At 30.6% G+C, this 20,865-nt stretch overlaps 2 protein-coding genes across 3 annotated transcripts in view; one reads left to right on the plus strand and one right to left on the minus strand.

The window, feature by feature from the left end:
* Positions 1 to 1,460: 1,460 nt before the first annotated feature.
* LOC116771732 (5-formyltetrahydrofolate cyclo-ligase) lies at positions 1,461 to 5,133 on the plus strand. Its single transcript, XM_032663671.2, has 5 exons — positions 1,461 to 1,576; positions 2,257 to 2,383; positions 3,118 to 3,370; positions 3,619 to 3,743; positions 4,729 to 5,133. The coding sequence occupies exons 1-5, from the start codon at positions 1,545 to 1,547 to the stop codon at positions 4,822 to 4,824; spliced, it is 633 nt and encodes a 210-aa protein (XP_032519562.2). The 5' UTR covers positions 1,461 to 1,544; the 3' UTR covers positions 4,825 to 5,133.
* A 489-nt stretch (positions 5,134 to 5,622) lies between these two features.
* Positions 5,623 to 20,865, minus strand: part of LOC116772204 (uncharacterized) — a 32,734-nt gene continuing 17,491 nt past the window's right edge. For both annotated transcript variants that reach the window (XM_061528128.1, XM_061528127.1), the window contains exons 6-7: positions 6,572 to 6,773; positions 5,623 to 6,393 (exon numbers count right to left, since the gene is read on the minus strand). In XM_061528128.1, the coding sequence (XP_061384112.1) occupies positions 6,576 to 6,773 (198 nt within the window). In that variant the 3' untranslated portion in view covers positions 5,623 to 6,393; positions 6,572 to 6,575. The remainder of the gene's footprint in view (positions 6,394 to 6,571; positions 6,774 to 20,865) is intronic.

Below are 20,865 nucleotides of genomic sequence, written 5' to 3' on the forward strand. Positions count from 1 at the left end.
GGAAATCTGTAGAACACTACAATTTACGACGCCAACGAAATTCAGGAAGAACATTTAATCTTACGCCACGATGCCTTTGTTCACCCATAGTTCGAATTTATATTTTAAACTCGAATACCAAACAGAGATATACATTTATTGGTTTTCGTATGTCATGGTATGTGCAATGTTGATGAGAACATTATGGCGAATATTTATCGCTGGTAAATAAAATGTTGGTCGATGTAACAAACGTAAAACGTTCAAATACCTCTTTAGAAAATGCTAAACTAATTCTGTATGCATTATACATATGTATATGCTTAAAAGATCTCATCCAGTACTCCTAAAACGTCCCTACATTTGGTTGACACCATATTAGGTAGTATGGAGGTTTTTCCTGAATTATATAAACATTACTATCACGTCCTCATTAGATAAAATGCAAACATTTTTTTATCAGTATCTTAATTTAGGATAAGGTTATGAGTCTTTAATAAGCTCGTATTCATCACTCATCATAAACCTATTAGTTAGAAGTGTTATTGATTTTATCACCATTACTTTATAATACAAGGCAAAGCCATTAAATGTATGGGTCGATAAAACATAACCTCTAAATATAACTCGCACCAAGTTATAACAATCAATAAGGTAATAATGAATTGAAGCGATTTTAAAATTCTTACATTCAATGTGTTCATAATATCTTGGTTTAGGTTTAGTTTTTGAGACTACTGTATGTTTCAGATTAGGTTAACGGACTGGTAAAACTTATAACGACAACAGCGCATTCGAAATTCAAATGTACTTATTAAGCGGCTTATCGTGCTGGGATTTATGGTTGTATATAGTTTTGACGATAATGAACAGCTCTGAGCTTGCTATAGATTTAAAATGGTTTTAAATTTTCTAAGGTTATATTTCGGTAAGATTGATCACCGAGTTTATTGGGAAATCTAAATTATTTACCTGAACATATTCATTTGAAACGCCAATAAACCGGTTTTAGATGGCCCCCGACGCGACGGGGTGTTGCACTTTTTATTGCACGATTTTCGTCCCTGTATTTTAATTAACGCTTGTTTATAAATGAACGTAGATTTTCATGTAATGGAATATATTAAAAAGAAAGTGGGTATATTGATTTCATACAATAAATAATTTATGTAGTACAAAATAGAAGTATAAAATGAAATAAAATTATGCTGTCTTATCCGGCTGATTCCACTGCAAATGACACCGAATGGATGACAGACAATTATATTAATTAACTTAAATAATATAAAAATATCTACTATCTAATATATATATAAATGTTGTTATTAATATCATCAATAATTTTACTTACATTAATTGACCAGCGACATCTAGTTTTAAGTCTTTAAATCACAGAAAAAGTAAGTTATCTACAATTTCAAGAAGTATGTGTTTATTGCTGTAGATGGCGTTGCAAGAAATGTACACTTACACGTGATCCCTTGAACTCAGATACGTTTAGCAATGAAATGGGTAAACATGTCATGTTGATAAAATTATATTATCATAAACTAGTCTGTGTGTAGATGTTGTTACGGAATATCAGGGATTGTTATAGGTGAGCCACAAGATATTGTACACAATTTATTGTAAAATGTTCTCATTGAATGCCTTAAACTTTGTTATTTAAATACAGCACTTGGTACAAACGTAATTTGTATCTGAATATCAGCATCGTAGGGTTATTAAATATGTTAACACAGTCCGTAGTCCGTATGTTTAAACTGCGTTCAGTGTACTATTAATTGTAAATAAACCGGTGCTAATCATAAAACATATTATAATGATGTCTTGTATCTGAATGTGTAATAAAAAAAAAAAGTTTCAAATCATATATTTCATATTTATTTAGCTTGCCAGTAACTTAAATTAACGTTTTTTTTTTACTCTTTTAGGTTTTCTTATTTTGATTTTCTGAATAACAATCAATAAATTTTGTTATCGAGAATAAGTAGCGTTTGAGCAGTAAGAATCCTTCTAACAAATATTTGGACGGTCACTGCTTTAGTCATTAGTGTTTGCTCCATATATACATTGTTACGATAATAGTTAGTGTCCGGGGGAACAGAAAACTTGTAATGATTTGGTGTAAATACAGAATCCGGATCAAAGACATTTTTATAAATTCCAATAAACAAACTTGTGGTATTCCTACTATTGTGTGTATTCTTGATATTTAATATTAAACATACTAGCAATTTTTGTATGTAAATGTAGCGTTTTTTCCTCTATTCCCAGCAAAGTGTTCAGAATGAGTCGTGTACCAAACCCAGCGAAGGCTGCTATCAGAGAGGAGATCGAAAAGAGATTGGCAACTCTCACAAACGAGGAAAAGAAAAGACAGTCGGATATTGTTTTTAATAAGGTACGTGTTAGTGTTCTGAATGTTAATCACTCCATACGGACAGTTTGAAGTATTTCATTAATATATCGCACGTTATTAACGTATGCTAGCAAATAAAAAACTGGAAACGCCTCGTACGTAGTATGTCGAAGCGAATTCGTGCCATGCGTACCGCTACTAAATATCATTTAACTATAAAAGAGTCTAATCTTTGATGATTTTCGATTATTCCAAAAATATGGTTTTAAAGGTTAAGTCAAATTGCTGTAACTATCAGAACTTTGTGTATTTCAGAAGTTTTAGATAATATAATTATTTATTTCGTTGTCATTGAAACGATTAATTTCTTAGTTAATAGAAGCAAATAAGTCAATATTAGCCGATGCTGTCAAAGGTTATCGTGACTGCTGCGGGAGAAGGGTCTTTATTATATCCGATCAATATTTACTTGGAACGGTGTTGACACTCGCAAATACTTCTACGTGAATATCAATTAGAAGTTTTATCTCAAAAGTTACCAAAATCATCGTAATATTAAAATTATGAATCATTAAATATTTCTATCTATTAAAATGTATAATTTTATAAACGAGAATCTTTTCAATATATTGAATTTGTTCGCATTTTACTTGAGAAATACGTTAACGATTCGTATGCATTTTGACAGTAGGTACTAAATAATATATATACATATATATATAATGGACAAAGAAGAAGCAATGTGTTTGTTATATTAATAACCTTATTATCCACAGTTAATCAAGCATCCGTTTTATAAATCCGCGAATAGGATCTCGGTATTCATGAGCACGCCCACCGAGGTGGACACGGCGCCCATCATAGAGCACGTCAAGGCTAAGGGCGGACAGGTGTTCGTGCCGCAGTACGCCGGCGGCGTCATGAAGATGTTGAAGCTGGAGACGGGAGACGAGCGCGACATGCCGGCCACGAGGCACGGCATACGACAACACGCGAAACACGCGCCCAGAGAAGACGCCTTGGAGAAAGGTTACTCGCGTTTATACATACGGCTATATATACATACATATTAATTTGTCATTTTTTTTGTATTTTGGTAACAATCGAGCATTCTCATACCAAATTATTTGTTATTTTTACAAGCAAAAATTATTATATGTTTATGTTATTTGTAGAAGTAGAACGATTTCGCTGTATAAATTGTTAAAATTTTGATATGTATGTATGGATAACTTTGGACTTATATGTACATATGTATATTATGTTACTTCTTGCAGGATTAGATCTGATCATAGCTCCTGGCGTCGCCTTCTCCCAGGACGGTGGTCGCGTGGGTCACGGAGGGGGATACTATGACAGATACATCAGCAACCTCAGATCCCACCCCGGAACAGCGCCTAAAGTAAGATCCAACGATTATTGTTGTCCAAATCGATAATAGATGGCGCTAGTATCTTTCCAAAATCCCGCTCATAGTTAATGTCTGCCTACATAAACAAATAGTTTCCTTAAGTTTTAAATAACAAATTAAACACTCACTATTATTTCTACTAAATCTTTTTAAATGTCTTTTTTCTTTTAATGATATCATTAACCGAGAGTTTCTTTGGGATAACTGACTGTGTTTTATTGGGACGTTAGCTTTACCAGAAAGTTATTAAATTTAACATACACGTAGTCCTTACATATTAGTACATACTAAATTCGGAGAACAAAAAATTACTAGCTTATTGCACTCATTTACTCTCGTGTTCTGGAAGCGAAGATGAAGTTCAAATGAAGAGTAGTGCGTCCTACATGAAAGTAATATTTTTAGCATTAGGTACTAGGCCTATTTCATTATGTTAAGCAACATACTCTCGACGTTTCGGTTACTTTGCAGCAACCGTGATCACGGGCAGACGGGACGTCGTCTCTCACAACAGTATTGATATCATTTAAACTACAAAACATTTCATAAATAACAAAATAAAGTCGATCATTTCCATCGAAATTATGAATAGTTTGCACGATAGCATCTCGTATTCATATATGTATTTATATACATAAATACGTACGAATATATAAATTTAGGTTTTTAAAAAAATTAAAAAAAAAATTAAGTTGCCTTATAAAGCTAGTACTTTTAACTAGAACAAACTCATTATTATCTTAAATCAAACCACCTTAAATAAGTTAAATTCAATTTACAAAGACACAAGTCACGTCGACAAAATACTTTCCCGCGTAAAAGTGAGCAAACCAGATGTCATCGCTTTAACGTCACTTCGGGTGCGTTCGGGAATTTAAAGGTTCGGTTCAAATTAAATGTGTTTTCATATATTTATACATATATATATATATATATATATATGAATACGTATGAATATATATATATATTGTTACAGATTCTAGCCGTCGCGTTCAAGTGTCAAGTGTTAGACGATGTCCCTATGGACGAATCAGACCAAAGAATCGACGAAGTCTTATTTTCGGAAGACTGATGTGAAAAAAATATTTAAACAACGGACACGTTTATTAAATTCTGTTTTAACTGTGACATATAAATTCTATTATTTGATTATTTTTTATATAATAGCATTTTATAAATTCTGTGTTGTATTTAATTAACCATGTTTATACACATATTAATCGAGTCACGTAATCTTCAATCGATTATAATGAATGTGAATCATTGTATACGCTTCGTTATTATAGTCTCAGAAGTTTTAATTCAATTGAAAATATATATTTGTTGTATTCGAAATATTTTATAGCCATTAAGGATAAATAAAATACTTTTTTTGCTAAAATTCTTTTATTCTCCCACTGTATACAGACGAACACACACGTATTATCATTGACATCAGACATGTCTAATAATAACATAAAGAAATTAATAAAAATTACATTTTTCAGTAAAATACTTATAAGTATCTATAATTGTGTTTTATAAACATTTAATACACAGCCAAGAAACTGTTCTTCCCAAAATATTACCGACACAGTTTGAGACACACATATAATATTATTTATCTATATATATGTAACATAAGTTCATGGCAGTATTCGGTAAATTATCTACAGCGTATTAAGATTAAGATACAATTTTTTTTTATCGGTTGAAATTTATTTCTAAATACTTAATTACAACACTAGACATATTTGGGACTACAATTTAAACCGTAATGCCGGATTAGTTTAAAAGAAATATACATAGATATGTTTACAAGGTACAATATATTAGAATAAAAAAAAAATTCAAATCGAGCTTCAAAACAAACATAAAAAAGACTTAATGGTGTCTAATAACCATACACCTCAAACAGACTCACTACAAAATGAATGTCTGAATTCAGACGTTCCGAAGGTTGCGCGCAGTACGCTTACTATCTGTCAGGGTAATCACACTACATACGAAGCGTTTACCGTTTCTTATTTTGAACCCACGTCAATACTACAAGGCGACAGCATTAATCAATTAACAGCTGTTAACGCTGGTCTCACAACGCAAACTTGGCGTAAGCACACTGGATTTTTTTTCACAGCACTCAATTATTTTTCAATTGCATATTTGCGACCGGAACCGCGGTATTGCCATATGCTAATGACGGACTCATTCCTCTACAGAAATAAGAATGATATATTCTTTTTTAAACAGAAAATAATGCGACTTAAACGCTAATATTATTATACATTTTTACAATGGTATTTACTTTACCATTATTTTGTCTTAAAATTAACAAAACTTGTGACACAAATGTCAAAAGCAATACCTACTTTCGTTGTTAGATAAAGGGAAATTAGTTAAACAGACATCTTTAGAGTAAGTTGATACAAGGAGATTGATCATTGTTCAAAATAAATAAGATTTCTTATAGTAATATAAAAGACAATATAACTGTCAGGATTCAAATCTGTTAATCTGGAAGGCGTATTTTATTAATAATTTTATCAATGCATAACGACATTTAACTGCATAAGGCATTTGAATAAAGAATATTTTGACATATAAATTGTATGTCGCCCCCCCCCCCCCACCTTTGTATTCATTGGACGAGTTTGGAGTGTAACTGGAAAATAAGAGTAGTTAATTAGTGTAACGAGATCTTTTAACCAAATATTTTAATATTGTATTCAAGTGAACTAAATTCGAAAAAAGTAAATGAAAAATATTTGACAATAATATACGATTATTAACATTTAATACTAAATGATTAACGATATTAGTGTATGTTGTTGTAAATTTACCAGTTCATCGTAGAACCGCTCCAAACATTCTCTGCCCCCTGGACATGAGCAGTTCCACGGCGCCCACAGCCGCTAGCAGCAACATCAATGCCACCAGAGCTAGTGCTGCTCTACACCTCCTCCTGGTTCTTTGACCACGGGCCAATCTTCTTGCTAGTTCCTCCCCGCGAGCGCTGTCAAGCGTAAACAGAGCGCTTGACGTCTACAAACAAAATTGATAACCTTTTTATACTTTTTCTCCGTAATAGATATATGTAATCATTATTATATTTTATATCTAAAATATATTTAAACATAAAAATTAATAAAATTCGAAAGCATAACGAAATAAACTAGGTTAATTTATAAAAAGATAAGTACGACTAACACATTCCAAATGGAAATAATATTTTTCATATTCAAGAGAATATTTAGAATATATATGATAAAAATTTTAATAAGTAATGTATTTTCAAATAATTTTAGAATAAGTCGTAGTTCAAATATCATCGGCATTAACTGTTGAGGAATCGCAATTTTGCAAGGTTCCTTACAATGTAATGTTCAATTAAAGTGAACACGACTGAACGCAGACGTGAGACTTGAGAGATACGGCGGCAACTAACAAACGTACGGGCTTTACGATTTAAAACATTAAAAGCAAAAATTGAAAAAGGATTAAAAATATCCTAACCTAACCTCATTTGAATATTAATATTAATAACTAATAACCTAACCTCATTTGAAGCTTGTACCCAAATTACAACATTCTATCTACAAATACAACCATTATTATACGGATGTGTTCATTCGTTATCAAAAAGCTACAAGTTTAAATATATAAAAAAAAAATTACTAAAGAGAAAACCAAACACAGAAAATAGCTAGGTAGTAAATATTATTTTGTGTCATAATATCCTTTATGTTTAAATGAAATACATTAGTTTAATTTAAATGAATAAAACTCGCGAATTTAGTTTGTACAGAATAATATCGGAGGCTGTTTACGGTTAAATCATTTATACATAAATCTTGTTGCGTGTTCTAAATTTTGCTGTCTTCTTATTATCTGTGGTATTAATATTTTAGTTTCGGGACCTTTTGTCAGTTTCACATCACACTAAATGAAATAGGGTTTGCGTAGAATATAGTATTAGGAATTATAAAGTAGAAGTTTTAAAATATAATTCTCATAAAATGTAATCTCGCGAACTTGTCCTAATAAAATCTGCGCTAAATTATTTCACATACAGCCACATAGATAATGACTTAAAAAAAAGGTCGCGTATGTTTTTAATATTAGACGTAAGTCACCGACAGAAACTTATATCATATTGATATTTATAGATGTATTATTTTATAGTCACATTTAAATCAAAAGGTTTATTAATTTTATGTTACTGAACTGATATTTCGTTACGAATGTAACAAAAACTCATAAAAATCGCTATTGACATAGTTACACTCGCTCACGGCTGTATTAAGTAAGTTTAAACTCGATAAAGAAGATTTGTAATCTTATGTGTTAACGAGAATTGAATGTTACTATCAAAAACCACTCGATATTAACCAAAATAATGTTTTATTTATAGTCAATAATGGAGTATGCATTTAAATTGCACAATAAAATAAATAATGAATTATTGCATCAATTAAACTTATCTTCAAAGTAATTATATCTTATCCGCTAATTAATTATAATATAACATTACTCAGATAAATATATAAAAAATTTATTGCCGATAATTATTCAAAATAAACGGCCACAGATTAAAAATGAACTGCGACATTGCGAAATATCCCTAACAATACAAAATTTAAGATATTTATTCGACGATAGATAATTATAAGATAAAAAAAGTCATGTCGATCGAGAGCTGTAAAGAACTTCAAATTTGGAACCTTTTAATTGTAATCAATTAAATTGACAATGACAGCTACAGTAAAAGCTTCACACAGATTATATTAAATATTCACACAGACTATAGTATTATTTTGTATCTCTTGAATATCACTGAATAAAGGCAAAATTTTAAATAATTGATTGATTATTAACTTGCATCGAACATGCAACAGATAATTCGTTTTCAATCTCGGTAGATCTAATGTAATGTTTTGACGTAATCATGAGAAATATGTTTCTTAATTTTCAGAAGGAAACGAGCTGAAAGTTAATCAATCTTCTCTGACGACGCCACAAAACTATATCTACCTTAAAATTAATGACTATTTTAAACTTGTTTGCAAAACTTTTTTTTTTTTTTTTTGGTTTCAACAAAATGAAACAAATAAAAATAAATACTAGGTTATAATCATAATTTAATATTACGTAACGTGACAATAAACATTGATGTGTCGTGTTCTGAGGAACCATCAAATGTATTGAAATTTGGGCCAAGTGTGTCATATCTTATGTAGAATTTTATTTTTTAAGACGAGCTGTAATTTAAACCATTAGCATTTAGCATCGTTACCAAAATTTATCGTTAGCAAAATTATAACTATATTTAAATATAGTTATTATTTCATATTGTTATCTATATGTCGTTATAAAGTATATTTTAAGAATAAAAATTAAACCATAGGCAAAATAAAAACTTTAATATGACATTTCAGGGAGCTCAGAATACTTTTACAAATTGAAATTACATAATTTTTATAATATACTAACATGTATGTTACGGTAGGGTTAAAACTAAAATATTAGAGCCATTTACTGACAAAAAAAAAACTATTAATAAAAGCGTTTTTTTTTTTAATAAAAAACTTGTTAAAAACTCTTTTGTGTCAACTTCTTTTATCAATACAATTTTTGATACGTTTTCTTTGTTTTTTCTTCTGTTTTATATTTTTGGGAACAGTCTCTATGCGTCACCCCTTAAATTCAACATCACCGATTACATATTCTTGCAAATTATAATTTATCTATAACCATAACAAAACTAAAGCAAATTTTATAAAACTAGAACCTCTTGGCGATCTTCACCATAGACATTTGAATTTGTTTCGCATACAAAAGCCACATTGCACTAGCCATAAGGCCGACATAAACTTTGACATTTAGCGACAACAATAAAGACAGTGTCATCACAATTTCACTTGCCCTTTGAACTAATGCGGACGATTACATCTTTATTAAAATGTTGACAACATTTCTGAACTTGTGTTAACATATAGACAGACATAGAGATGTAACATTTAAGACGGAAGCATATCTGCTGCAATGCCCAAAATCAGCGACGAAAATGAAACTAGTGTTATTCGGATTTACTACGCGGATTTTATTATTTAAAAATTACATAATCCCGACGTTTCGGTTACTTTGCAGCAACCGTGATCACGGTTCACGTCAAACGTGAAACGTCGGGATTATGTAGTTTTTAAATAATAAAATCCGAAGAACACTAGTTTCATTTAAATGAATACTCGCGAAAATCTTAGATCTCATTATCAGAGACGAAATATTGCAGTTCGATAAAATTAAGTCCTGACTCGAACGATTGAAATTGAGATGGTATAATGATTTCCCCGACGTTTACAAAATGCCATTAGCTATATCGCAAAATGTTTATTTAAATTTTTTGCTGTCGTATTTATATGCATTATTCAAATGTAATTCAAATGCCCTATGCTCTTGAGATGTAGAAGTAATTAATATTGTCGAAGCTACGTACAGGAATGCGCAGAAAATTAATGAATCGTTTGTGACCACGACCCCGGGCCGCATTGGAGACCTTATTACACAAGCTTTGTCCTACAGATTGAATATTGATGTTCCGATATTTTGTATAAACATCGACATAGGCTTAAAAGTACCATTCAAATTCGCGATCTCAAATTTGAATTAACCAAATATTTTAACAGGACTTTAACTAGCGATATTAGGACATTTCGATTACAAAGGCTTTATAAAGATTTTAATTTCAACAAAAAAGTAGACGATGTTGCTTAATGTATAGCCTATTTTATTTAAGTGGTGTGTCCCAGCGTATTGAAATCCAGTATCACGCTTTGCATCGCATTAATTTAAGATTCGTTATATTATCTTCATTGATTCATTCTATCAGATATAAATCTTATATACAATCAATCTAATTTTAAAGTTACACTCGCTGTATTGCATCAATGAACGAATCAATCTCACAGTCGCTATACAAATGAAATTAAATTAAATAAACTTAATTATTAACCGGCGACCTTTACGTAAAATAACAAAACATTACATCTGAGTTTTTTATTTCGTTTCAATGATAGTGTAAGCCGTTCTGTGTGATACTCATTTAATTATACGTTTTGTAAGTTGCGCAATTCTCAGGTCAACAGTTCTCGATATCAATCAACAACTATTATGTTTAACAAAGGTTAGTTATAATGTATGATTTAAATGTTTCATAATTCTAACACTTCAAATTAAAACACTTGTATTTTTATTTACATGTATTTTTCTTATTTATTTTGCGTTTCGTTATTTTTGGTTCCGATAAAGCATTTATCTTTAATTTTCTATTTTAAATTATCAGTTCATGTGTCTTATTAAAGGGTTATTAAAAGGGTTGGCAAAACCAAAATACTTCGGTAATTATATTAATTGTATTAAAAAGACTTTGGACACTTCCGTTTTTGTATTGAAAAAATATCTATGCACTTAATTATATATTAAAAATATAGTATATTGTTTCAAGTACATCTACAGTCCGTGGTATATGATAATTATAATTCAGGAATTTTATATAAAATGTTATAAGTTCGTTATTCTGTTCATAGCTTGTTAGTTGATATAGCCTAGCTTTACTTAGTTTAGCATAGGTTTATGAGTGACCACTTGAGATAATCGTGTTTAAGTATTTTTTCGATTCAGCACTTAAAGTAAAAAGCAAAATTATCCAGCTAACGTAAAGGCCAAGTGGGGAGGGAAGGCCAGTATTAACAGACTCTCTGTTAAATTTTTGGGTTAGATGAAGTTTAAAACAAAATGTATTCGTGACAAAATATCGGTGTTTAGGTTAGGGATGAGAAGTCTTACTAAACAATCTGTATAGAAGTCTGTCTACCAGAAAAACATATCAATTACAAAAATATGTAACATTTTGAAAACCCTACTCATTAATAGTCAATTAGAGATTACAATGGTAAGAGCGAGGCGCTGAATCGTAGTATCATAGGCCAAAAGATATTACATTATTGTGGAAAAAAACTTAACACTCTTTTTGTGTCGGAGGTTAAAAAGAACGGGCACCAGTGTCATTTTCAGGAGTTTTCATTGTTAAACACAGTCACTTTTAAGTTTTGTTTGATAAGACTACATTTTTACTATAATAAAAAAAGATTTGAATACTGGAAAAATACTGGAAACTGTTTGTAATTAGTTTTACGCTGCTAACTCATGGTAAGGCCACTGTTGGCTAAACCAAAGTCTTTTATATAATATCCTGTAGTGTATTGAGATCTTGGACTATTTTTGTAATTTTTTCGTAACTTTACAATTAGCCTTAAAGAATCCTTTTCAAACAAATGAAATGAAAGTAGAATTGTCATGTAATATATAGACGTCTGTTGCCGAAACTGCTACACATTAACCGGTTAGTGTTTAGAAAAGTATAATGCGCCTTGTAACAGTTGCGCTTTATATCTCATCATCTGGAGTAATCTCATCACAACACGGAGACTAATGTCCAATGAAATACATAGCACTAGAGCCATTTGTTCAACCGAATAAAGTTTCCGCATGCGAGGACCAATACAGCAGTATTCTCTAATTATAGCCCAAATAACTCGTATCACGCTCTTCCACGAATCATTTTTACATACCGTAATATTTTATTAGCACTCGTATTGTCTCAGACATTCAATGTTCTGCGAATTTGGTTGGTGCTTTTCTCGAATGGCCTTGTCCGGTAAGTTCCTATCAAACAGCAGCAATTTCCTTCATCACTTTAAGGGACCATGAGATGAAAGTGAGACCAAAAACAGGTTGCATGATATAGTGTTTGATGACCGAAACGGAGTGGAACCATAGAAATATTCCTGAGCTTAAGTGACAAATCGGCAAGTCGGTCATGGGACTTGTTGCAGTGAATGGATCCAAGCGCTGGGTGACCAAAATATCGGATGAAAATAGATTGCATATTGTTGAAGTTTACGTAATTTAATCCGAGTAACAAATTCGGACCACTTATATACTGTAAAAAATTATTAAAATTGTATTTGGTAACTTTAAAAAATTTATAGGTAACAATAAAGCAATAATTGCAAAACACTAACAAATTAAGTTTTTAATGATCTTGACGTAATTTATGTTTTAATCGATTTATTTACAGAAACTTTTATAGCAGGCAAATGAATTAATTTACATACATACACACACACATATATATATATGTGTGTGTGTGTGTGTGTGTGTAAATGCAAAATCCATATTTACTATATTGATGCTTTTGGAAAGCGATTTCATTTAGTTAATAAAATTTTCTGTTTTAATACATAATCATATTTTAAACATCAAAAGAACTTATTTAACTCTGGTATTTTTAAGTGATACTGATTGATAGAAGATCATGAAATATATTTTCATTGATCAAATTGTTTAAAACCGATTCTCCCACGGTTTCCCACGGTAAAGGGCCTTCACAGACAGATCCTATAAGGCTACGTTTTCAATACGGTTCAGAAGCTTAAATCCACTGAAATAAAACTTAAATAAAATAATACATAATAGTGACAGATATAAAATAAAATTAATTAATAAAAAAAAATAAAAATGAAAGTGATACAAAAATAGATATCATTTCAATATTATATGAATTAAGTCTTTATTACGACATCAGTATGCAAAATGTTTATAGATATTACATATTAATTAGAAATCGATCTAATTAAGTGAAATAACATTTTGGCTGAATAATGTAAGACTTAACGGTCAATATCCGACACGTAATGATTCCGTTTGGAGATTTGTATTTAAATACTTTGCAACTATTTGGAATGTGGAATAATTTTATTTAATGCATTGCTTACTATTTTATTTATACGATTATTTGCTGTTTTATATGTATGTAAAAATAAATGACACATTAAACGGGTTTAATCAAAGTACCAAGTAAAACAACTTTAAGTAATGTTTCGCAGATTAATGTGATGTATGGATAATAAATTTAGTATTTATATATTTATATATTTAACGATACTTATTAACGGCTGCATAATTTAAAGAAAACGAATGTTATCCTTCAGTTTTTATTGTACAAATTAATTTTAACTTTCATCGATTGCTTAGACACAGTCGTACGTCAGAAGTGAGCCGCGTTTAAGAACACATCAAATTAAAGAGATTGTACGAGTAAAATTTTTATACTATGTTATATAAATTTTGTAAAATAATACATTGAGGTTAAAATCATGTTAAAATGTCGAAGATGTTTAGTATATATTCATATGTATGTATGTATCGTCATAACACAGACATATTAAGATCTATCTCGCACGATGATTCACAGCAGGATGAAGGAGGGTCTACTGAATAATAATGAAGGGTTCTGGAAATTAGATAAGGAGTTGGGATCAAAGGAGAGGAATTAAATCCGGGGACTCGGAGGTTGTTAACTTCGCGAAATGTTAAATTCTAATTTAAATTTACCGACATCGTATCTGATGAAATTTCGAACATAAAGCGTATAAAAACGGCTGAAATTTGTTACAACTCATACATTTCTTTTGTACATTTTAAACTAACTCAATATTAGGAGATTCTCAAATCTAAAGGAGTTATATTTTAATGGTAAGGATTCATGTATAATTATTTTTTATTTATATTACAATTTTAAAAATTCCTTCCTATTGAAGTGTCTCAACAATTCTGATCTAAAATCATTTACATTTACACAAACGATGATGTGATCTTCTATTATATGTTAATAGTTTTAAATATGTTTTATACAACATACACGCCGGAGCCAACATAGAGACTATTTGAAATAAGACTAGTAGATTATTTAAATCTCTTGGTATTGAGTAAGTCAACACGTTCACAGAAGCGTATAGATTGTCACAGCCGACCAGAGACTCACTCTAATTGTTTTGAAATTATCTTCAAACATAATTCAGCAATTAGCGTCCACTCTTCGGAACGTCCTTCGCACCCTTCTCTCAGTATCGTGATCAGAGATCATTATACGTTAGCCTGAGACACGATTGATGACATACTTAAATATTATTTATTGTAAACCAAATACATTTAAATAGAATAATACTAAATATTTTATTATTATTGAAACTATATTTTAGTTTTATGCTTGTATATATGAAAAACTAGTTAGGACAAAAGCCAACGACTCCGTCCGCGTGAACAACACATTTTTTCTCTGGCACTGGGATCGCTGAATAGGAACTGCACTTCATGGTGCAACCCGCGTGGCTTTTGGGTCGGAATTCGGGATTCGAGAACAGAATAAAAGGGAGCCTTTGCTTTTTCCCGGTTCCATATATCTATATACCAAAACTCATCAAATTCGGTTCAGTAACAGACAAGACAGAGAATATTTCGCATATTTTATTATATTAGTAGAGATAGTATTCTAAGACCTCAATTAAAATTAGGTGATGTGATGATTTCAATGACAATTTTGTTCACAATGAAATATTAATGATTACCTAGGTATCTTATGTTGATAAAACTCTTTGGCAAATAATTCATGACCAGCTACCAATTCTAAGACTTATACTCGTGATAACTTCTAAACGAATTGTCCTATTTCGATGAAACCCAAAGGAATTTTTAATACATACATTCCCGTGATAATGCTGTATTTAATCAAGGATTAATATTATGACACATCTAAAGTAGGTTCATCCTTATAACGATATAATATTTCTTTTGAACATAAAGCGGATATTCTGACTAAACTAGGACAGTTAGGTAAATGGTCTTGCGGACATCTTTCTAGATCTTAATGGGACCCACGAAGCTATAGTACATTATTTGTTTGTATTGTTTAAGCGGAGCACACATGAATGGGTTCTCGATTTCACACCATGGGTTACAAAGTAGCAATTTTCTTACGGATCTCTAATGTTTTTTGAAAATGAAATATAGCTTATGGCATTTCTCGATAAATGGACTATCCAGTACTGAAATTTTTTATCAAATCGGACCAAGAGCTCCTGAGATAAGCACCTTCAAACAAACAAACAAACAAAGTCTGCATATTTAGAATGTCAGTATAGATTTGTCAAAAAAACTCTTTTTTTTTACTATTTTATAAAAAGTGCTCACGAAAATAATTTTATTATATATGTTTATTCAGATAAAAATAAAATATAAACATTATAATATTATTCATGGCGATAGATATATTTATTTGGCCGTTGTTAGTTTTGTAATAAAAATAAATATAGGAATTCTACTAATATAAATATTCATAGACGCAATCTGATTCAGTTGACATCTGATTATATAATAATTTAATAACTATTTTAAATACTTATTATTTATGATGTATGATATGATATGATATGATATGATACCGTATGGAAGCCAGCATAACTATCGTGATATATTTCTTAATATGTTACAAATACTATCAAATTATTGAAAGCTGTTTTGTTCGTTATAACAGTATCTGTCTAACCGCCCGCGGCAAGGTAGCCACCCTTACGACGTGTTTAAAACGTCACACTTAACACATACAGTTTCCTATATTAGCTGGAATCATATATTATCCACATTTGTATAGATTTAAGCATAAAAAACTGAAATAATTAAACCTGTCGTAATCATACTGTTCGGTCGTTGGTTTGGTGAGAATTCTCAATGTACGTCGAGGTTTTTGAATATAAAATAACTTACATTTAAATAAAACTATTTTCAAATTTTACTCAGCCCTTATATTCGATTGTGACCAAACGTTTCGACTCCACGAGGAATCGCAATTTCGTAATCTATATAAAACCAGTTTAATCTTGATTGTCAAAAATATTACAGTCATCTTTATTAACGGCCAAATAATTCGATTAATATTATATGTTTGATAATAAAGACTTTTTTAATCTTGTAATTTTTTTCATTATCAGAATGAACATTGACTCAAAGACAATGATCATTTCAGAAGTAACAATTTAATTTATTATTCATATGTTAGAAAGAATCATCTGCTATTACTTATCTGTGGTTGAAAAATAAATGAAAAATATATTATAATTCCTTTACAATTTAACGCAACAGCTCTCATTTTGTTTAATAGTCAAAATTATCTAATATGTTATAAAATGGTTATAAAAACACTATTATAATAATTTTTAAACGACTGTTCAAATATATTTAAATCATAACATAATTCCGAACGAAAGTGTCAGCGTGGTGTCGAAATCGCCTCGAGCAAAAATGCTTGGATACACATTTAGATAATTTTTTAATTAATGAAAAAAAAAAGAAATACTGACGGTATATAGTTTACGTGAACTTAATAGTAAAAAGGAACAATAAACATTTTAGGATTAAACTTTCTATTTTTCGCGTAATACTTTATCATGTGGTTCGTTCTTGTAAATAAGATCTTCTTTTAAGTTAAATAATACAAGCTATTTCCTTATTGGTTATGGCAATTTTATGCAATATAAAAGAATTAATATTTAATTAATTAGTTAATTATTTATGCATAATTTTTAAAAGTCTTGTCCAATTTGTTTTCATCTTTAAGTAGAAAAACTTTACCCTCATTAATATACATAAAACAAAGTCGTGTTAATAAAATATAGTAATACTATATAAAACTCAAGAACAGCCGTACGGATACGGATACGGATACGGATTTATATATACGGATACAGGATACTTTTCGTCCTGTTCGAAAGAAAAAGAAAGTGGTTATTTAATGAAACCCAAAATCTGGTTATATTATTTAGTCGCTATGCGGAACAGAGCTCTGTTAGCTTTGCATTTCTAATTGTGAAATTAACGCGGACGAAGTTGCGGGAAAAAACTATATATATATATATATATATATATATATATATATATATATATATATATATCATCACACGTAGACGTCTGGAACGACTTCCCTATTTTATCGTTGTCTTTGTTATGTCAGGTCTTCCTCTAGGTTGCTATGAAAAATATGAAGAAAATATAAAATTTAAGAAAAAATTACAATTACAAGCTCTTGTTGCTACTTCATTCCAAATAGATCTTTACAAACTCGCGCTATTATAAAATTTATCAGTAATCCATCTTTAGTTAGTGCAATTTTTAATTTTTACGTTGCATCACCGAAACCCTAATGATTTGACATTCGATATAGTCGCAATTCTGATTGAATACCTTCTAGATTAACTCCGTCAGTATTGAAACCTTTTCTCCGAACTCAGAAGTTGTAAATGAAGCGGTTGTATTAAAGACAGTAGTTTCAAGTCAACTGGACTTATTGAGAATAATAAACAGACAATTTCAGAAGGACCCTAGAAATTATTAATTTAAATCATGTTTATTTAAGAATCGTATATAATAATTATAACCCACATCTATATTTATTTGTCTCGACACTCTTTAATCTTATATCTTGAACTTAACACAACAAAACCGACTTACGAGTTACGAGCACATCAGAGGTTTTATTAAAAGCTCTAAATAACAACGCGTGTTGACAACAAGAAGCGAGACATGTAAGGAATATATATATATATATATATATATATATATATATATATATATACATACATACTAGCATATATACATACTAGCTGTTACTATATATATACCAGCTGTTACCCGCAACTCCGTCTGCGTAAGAAAAATAATAAGAAACTATGACAAAACTTTAAGGCCCCGGATGCGCCCTGCCTCCCTAAGTTACTTTTTATTACATCAGCTACCTGCCAATGAGTCCCGGTAAACGCGGTTCAGCCATTTTAGATATTAGCCGAAACAAACATACACTCGTACTGTGTTTACATATATATAAAAAAGTAGGGGTTGGTGATAAAAAAGCAAAAATTTAGGGTTGTATGTATTTTTGGATGCCACATTATAAAAATTTCGTTAAAAAAATAAAAAAAAATGTTTAAGGGTGAACAACCCTTATCACTAAGGGGTATGAAAAATAGATGTTGGCCGATTCTCAGACTTACTCAATACGACCACAAAATTTCATGAGTATCGGTCAAGCCGTGTCGGAGGAGTACGGGAACGAACATTGTGACACGAGAATTTTATATATAAGATATATATATATACATATATAACGGCACTCGACAGTAATAAACCATATGTAAGTACTATTATTTTTAATGGACCTCCATGCTCAGAAAACTATTTAACGTGATATTATTTTAATTCCCCATCCTAAAGAATGTTTCGTGTAGGTATTCAAGTTTCAATATTTTATATTGAAATCGTCACTTTAATGTGTGATATCTCGTAGCCGGTGCTATAAGCTGATTAAGATTTCTAACTTTATCTTATTAAAGGCAAATATCACTGGAAGTGAAAATAGATTCCAATTTTGTGTATAAACGTCAGATGACAAATGTCTGTTATTATATCTCTCTACATGAAAGCATAGGGGTTATTTAATATAAATGCACGCACGCGCACACGCAAGTATATACTTATTGTAATCCATGCACAAACACACGAACACAGGCATATACGCATGCTCTCACGCACGCATGCATGCACGCACGCGAAAAGGGAGACAATTTTGTTCGATTTCATTCTTCCAGCCATTCAAACTAAATTAAGATAATTAATAAAAGGAATCTGAACTAATTGTTCTGAGCACTTACTAGTAATACACCTCGCTCGTCACCTAATAATAGGGTCATAGAATTTATATTCATAACCATAAGGATGATAATTGCTTAGCATATTTTATTATTACCCAACACCATGTTTCCATGTATGTAGTTCAAGAGCGGAATTTAGCAACGGACTGCATATCAGATGTACTTACATAACTAGTCCTTATGAGATACACAATAGGGTCATTATTCGTTTGCATATCAGGATGCAAATGGACTAACGTGCATTTCAGAATAACAAATATATTTCTTTGACATTTCTAAAGTATATTAATAAGAAAGGTGTTTCTTTTGAATTTGTGTGTTCAAGTGGGATCAAATTCAGCAACACTTTCTTCGATTTCAGTATAAGTATATAATATGTACAATAAATATCTCGAACATATATAGAAAGTTTTAAAAATGTTTTCAAAAACAATGATTCATGGGTCTGTACAACAAATTGTCTTAGCAATTTATTCATTGTTTATATATAAGATTTTCTCGTCTACACATTAAAAGATAACCAAGTTTGTCGGTTACTACGCTTTTTTTATTTTACATAAACATAATCCCGACGTTTTGTATGTATAAAATAATGAAATAAACGCGTGGTATTCTGGAAAAATAATTTAATTTGTCCAACGTTATCAGTAAAGATAAAAATATTGTATACAAACGTCGTGACTCTGAGAGGAATGCGTTACCTATTATGAATTATTTCCACAACACCAATGACCCACTTAACAGGTAATATATGATAATAACAACCGAGACATACACAGGACACGAAAATTAATAATCTTTTGCTCTGCATTGTCTTTATTCATTATCTTCGCGTAGCATTAATATATTCCGCATTGAAACTTCATAAATCTTAAGACGCGTCCTCGGATATTTGTCCCGTTAAGTGAATGAATGACATGAACTCTAACACATTTATTGGTGATAAAACATATTGATATTTTAATAAAAAAAACAAGCAAAATCAAAATGGTAAGTAGAATTGTAGAAAAGCTTTCGTCTGTAATTAAATAGTGCAACAGTCTCAGCTATCTCAATAAAAAAAATATTGAAATTACCACGTTACTTTACAACATGGGACTAAGCAGAATTTTTTGACTTGACCATAGGCGTTAACCATATTGGTTTTTACAATGTGACTGGAGACGGTGGGTTGTCCATTTTGGACTTTAGTTTGAAATTCCCGAATTTTGCATGGAGTCCCCGAGGACAACGATCCTTCAAGTCAAACCAACATCGATCTTCACCCAAGACTGTATCACTGTAAATATTTATGTATAATTGTGTTATCAAAGGGGTTTGTCTGTTGCCTTGGTATGGATTCCCAGTCACTCTGGTATCCATGGCAATGAAAAAGCCGACCTATTAGCTAAATCAGCCATTTCGACTGGTTTGACTTCCTATTGTAAAATCCCATGAAAGACCTCTATCCTATGGCTAAAGGGTATCAAAATTTATCCTGGTATGAATTATGGGCTTCTTCAAATTCTAAAGGTATAGTTTACGGAAATATCCAACTT

Source organism: Danaus plexippus (genome assembly GCF_018135715.1).
Source record: "Danaus plexippus chromosome 16 unlocalized genomic scaffold, MEX_DaPlex mxdp_23, whole genome shotgun sequence".
Lineage (NCBI taxonomy): Eukaryota > Metazoa > Arthropoda > Insecta > Lepidoptera > Nymphalidae > Danaus > Danaus plexippus.

What these genes read in the sequence shown, in the direction of transcription:
- LOC116771732 (XM_032663671.2), top strand. Translation starts at nt 1,545, where the DNA reads ATGTTGTTACGGAATATCAGGGATTGTTATAG. An exon ending in CGGATATTGTTTTTAATAAG is followed by an intron (nt 2,384 to 3,117) that starts GTACGTGTTAGT and finishes TATTATCCACAG; the next exon opens with TTAATCAAGCATCCGTTTTA. An exon ending in AGAAGACGCCTTGGAGAAAG is followed by an intron (nt 3,371 to 3,618) that starts GTTACTCGCGTT and finishes TACTTCTTGCAG; the next exon opens with GATTAGATCTGATCATAGCT.